At 47.6% G+C, this 2,082-nt stretch overlaps 1 protein-coding gene across 1 annotated transcript in view; it reads left to right on the top strand.

Moving 5' to 3' along the window:
* The first annotated feature begins 1,596 nt into the window (after window positions 1-1,596).
* The window catches only part of LOC123759067 (band 7 protein CG42540), a 2,722-nt gene continuing 2,236 nt past the window's right edge, over window positions 1,597-2,082 (top strand). The window contains exon 1 of the mRNA XM_045743876.2: window positions 1,597-1,677. Within this exon, the coding sequence (XP_045599832.2) occupies window positions 1,612-1,677 (66 nt within the window). The 5' untranslated portion in view covers window positions 1,597-1,611. The remainder of the gene's footprint in view (window positions 1,678-2,082) is intronic.

Here is a 2,082-nt window from a genome sequence, read left to right as displayed (position 1 = left end):
CATGGAGCTGGGATATGAGGACAAGGAGCTGGGATATGAGGACAAGGAACTGGGATATGAGGACATGGAGCTGGGATATGAGGACAAGGAGCTGGGATATGAGGACAAGGAGCTGGGATATGAGGACAAGGAGCTTGGATATGAGGACAAGGAGCTGGGATATGAGGACATGGAGCTGGGATATGAGGACAAGGAGCTGGGATATGAGGACAAGGAGCTGGAATATGAGGACAAGGAGCTGGAATATGAGGACATGGAGCTGGGAAATGAGGACAAGGAGCTGGGATATGAGGACATGGAGCTGGGATATGAGGACAAGGAGCTGGGATATGAGGACAAGGAGCTGGAATATGAGGACAAGGAGCTGGAATATGAGGACAAGGAGCTGGAATATGAGGACAAGGAGCTGGGATATGAGGCCATGGAGCTGGGATATGAGGACAAGGAGCTGGGATATGAGGACAAGGAGCTGGAATATGAGGACAAGGAACTGGAATATCAGGACAAGGAGCTGGAATATGAGGACATGGAGCTGGGATATGAGGACAAGGAGCTGGGATATGAGGACATGGAGCTGGGATATGAGAACAAGGAGCTGGGATATGAGGACAAGGAGCTGGAATATGAGGACATGGAGCTGGGATATGAGGACAAGGAGCTGGGATATGAGGACAAGGAACTGGGATATGAGGACATGGAGCTGGGATATGAGGACAAGGAGCTGGGATATGAGGACAAGGAGCTGGGATATGAGGACAAGGAGCTGGAATATGAGGACAAGGAACTGGAATATCAGGACAAGGAGCTGGAATATGAGGACATGGAGCTGGGATATGAGAACAAGGAGCTGGGATATGAGGACAAGGAGCTGGAATATGAGGACATGGAGCTGGGATATGAAGACAAAGAGCTGGGATATGAGGACAAGGAACTGGGATATGAGGACAAGGAACTGGGATATGAGGACAAGGAGCTGGGATATGAGGACAAGGAGCTGGAATATGAGGACAAGGAGCTGGGCTAAGAGGACAAGGAGCTGGGATATGAGAACAAGGAACTTCTTAATGTTAAGTAGTCATCAACCTCTCTCTTGATGTGCCAAAGTTAATTAACAACCTGCTGTTCCTTTACCTTGGATGTCAAGGGCAAGCATGGATGAATTCCAAATCCATGCTGGTCTTGGGACATGGAATAAATTCAAGATTTACCCTATAAAATGTAAAATTCCCTCATTATCTTAGCTTATCCCAGAGACGCTGGATGTAATCAGTGGCTTTAGAAAACATACAAACGCTGTATCCACTAAGTAACCACTGTAATCTGACCCTCTGTATTTGTACAAATAAAATATTATTATTACCATTTAGATCCATAGCAAGATTAGAGGTAGTGTGAAGGTATTTCTTAGGATCGAGGCCTTTAGAATCACCGTAGTTCAAGGTCCAACAGATCTACATTACCTTGGGCTAACGGTGTTGTTAGGTAGCTCTACATCTGCTGCTGCTGCTGCTGCTGCTGCTGTAACCTGCTCGGCCAAGGACAACTTTTGGTGTTTTCGAAGGTCAGGTGATGAGGGTGGTAGTTTTTGCGAGGCCAAGGTTGGTACATAAAATGGGCATCGCCCATGTTCTTGGGCACTTGGCGGTCCTGATACCTGCTGGAACCATGAAAGTCTTGGTGAGTATTGTGTCGAAGTTGTGTTGTGTGGTGGAGACTGTTGGGCTGTGTGGTGGAGACTGTTGGGCTGTGTGGTGGAGACTGTTGGGCTGTGTGGTGGAGACTGTTAGGCTGTGTGGTGGAGACTGTTGGGCTGTGTGGTGGAGACTGTTGGGCTGTGTGGTGGAAACTGTTGGGCTGTGTGGTGGAGACTGTTGGGCTGTGTGGTGGAGAATGTGTGGTGGAGACTGCCTGTGTGGTGGAGACTGTCTGCCTGATCTACTGCAGAATATTCAGTTATTGACTACAGCATTACTGGACAGCATAACATATAAACAAACACACATCTCATTCCGATCTCTACTATAAACAGGTTTTCGGAGAGTAACCACAAAAAGGATTGGTATTCCTGACCTTATGTTATGC

Source organism: Procambarus clarkii, chromosome 15 (assembly GCF_040958095.1).
Source record: "Procambarus clarkii isolate CNS0578487 chromosome 15, FALCON_Pclarkii_2.0, whole genome shotgun sequence".
NCBI classification, from domain to species: domain Eukaryota; kingdom Metazoa; phylum Arthropoda; class Malacostraca; order Decapoda; family Cambaridae; genus Procambarus; species Procambarus clarkii.
The sequence above is the reverse complement of the archived record's forward strand: the minus strand, read 5'-3'. Positions and strand labels throughout refer to the sequence as shown.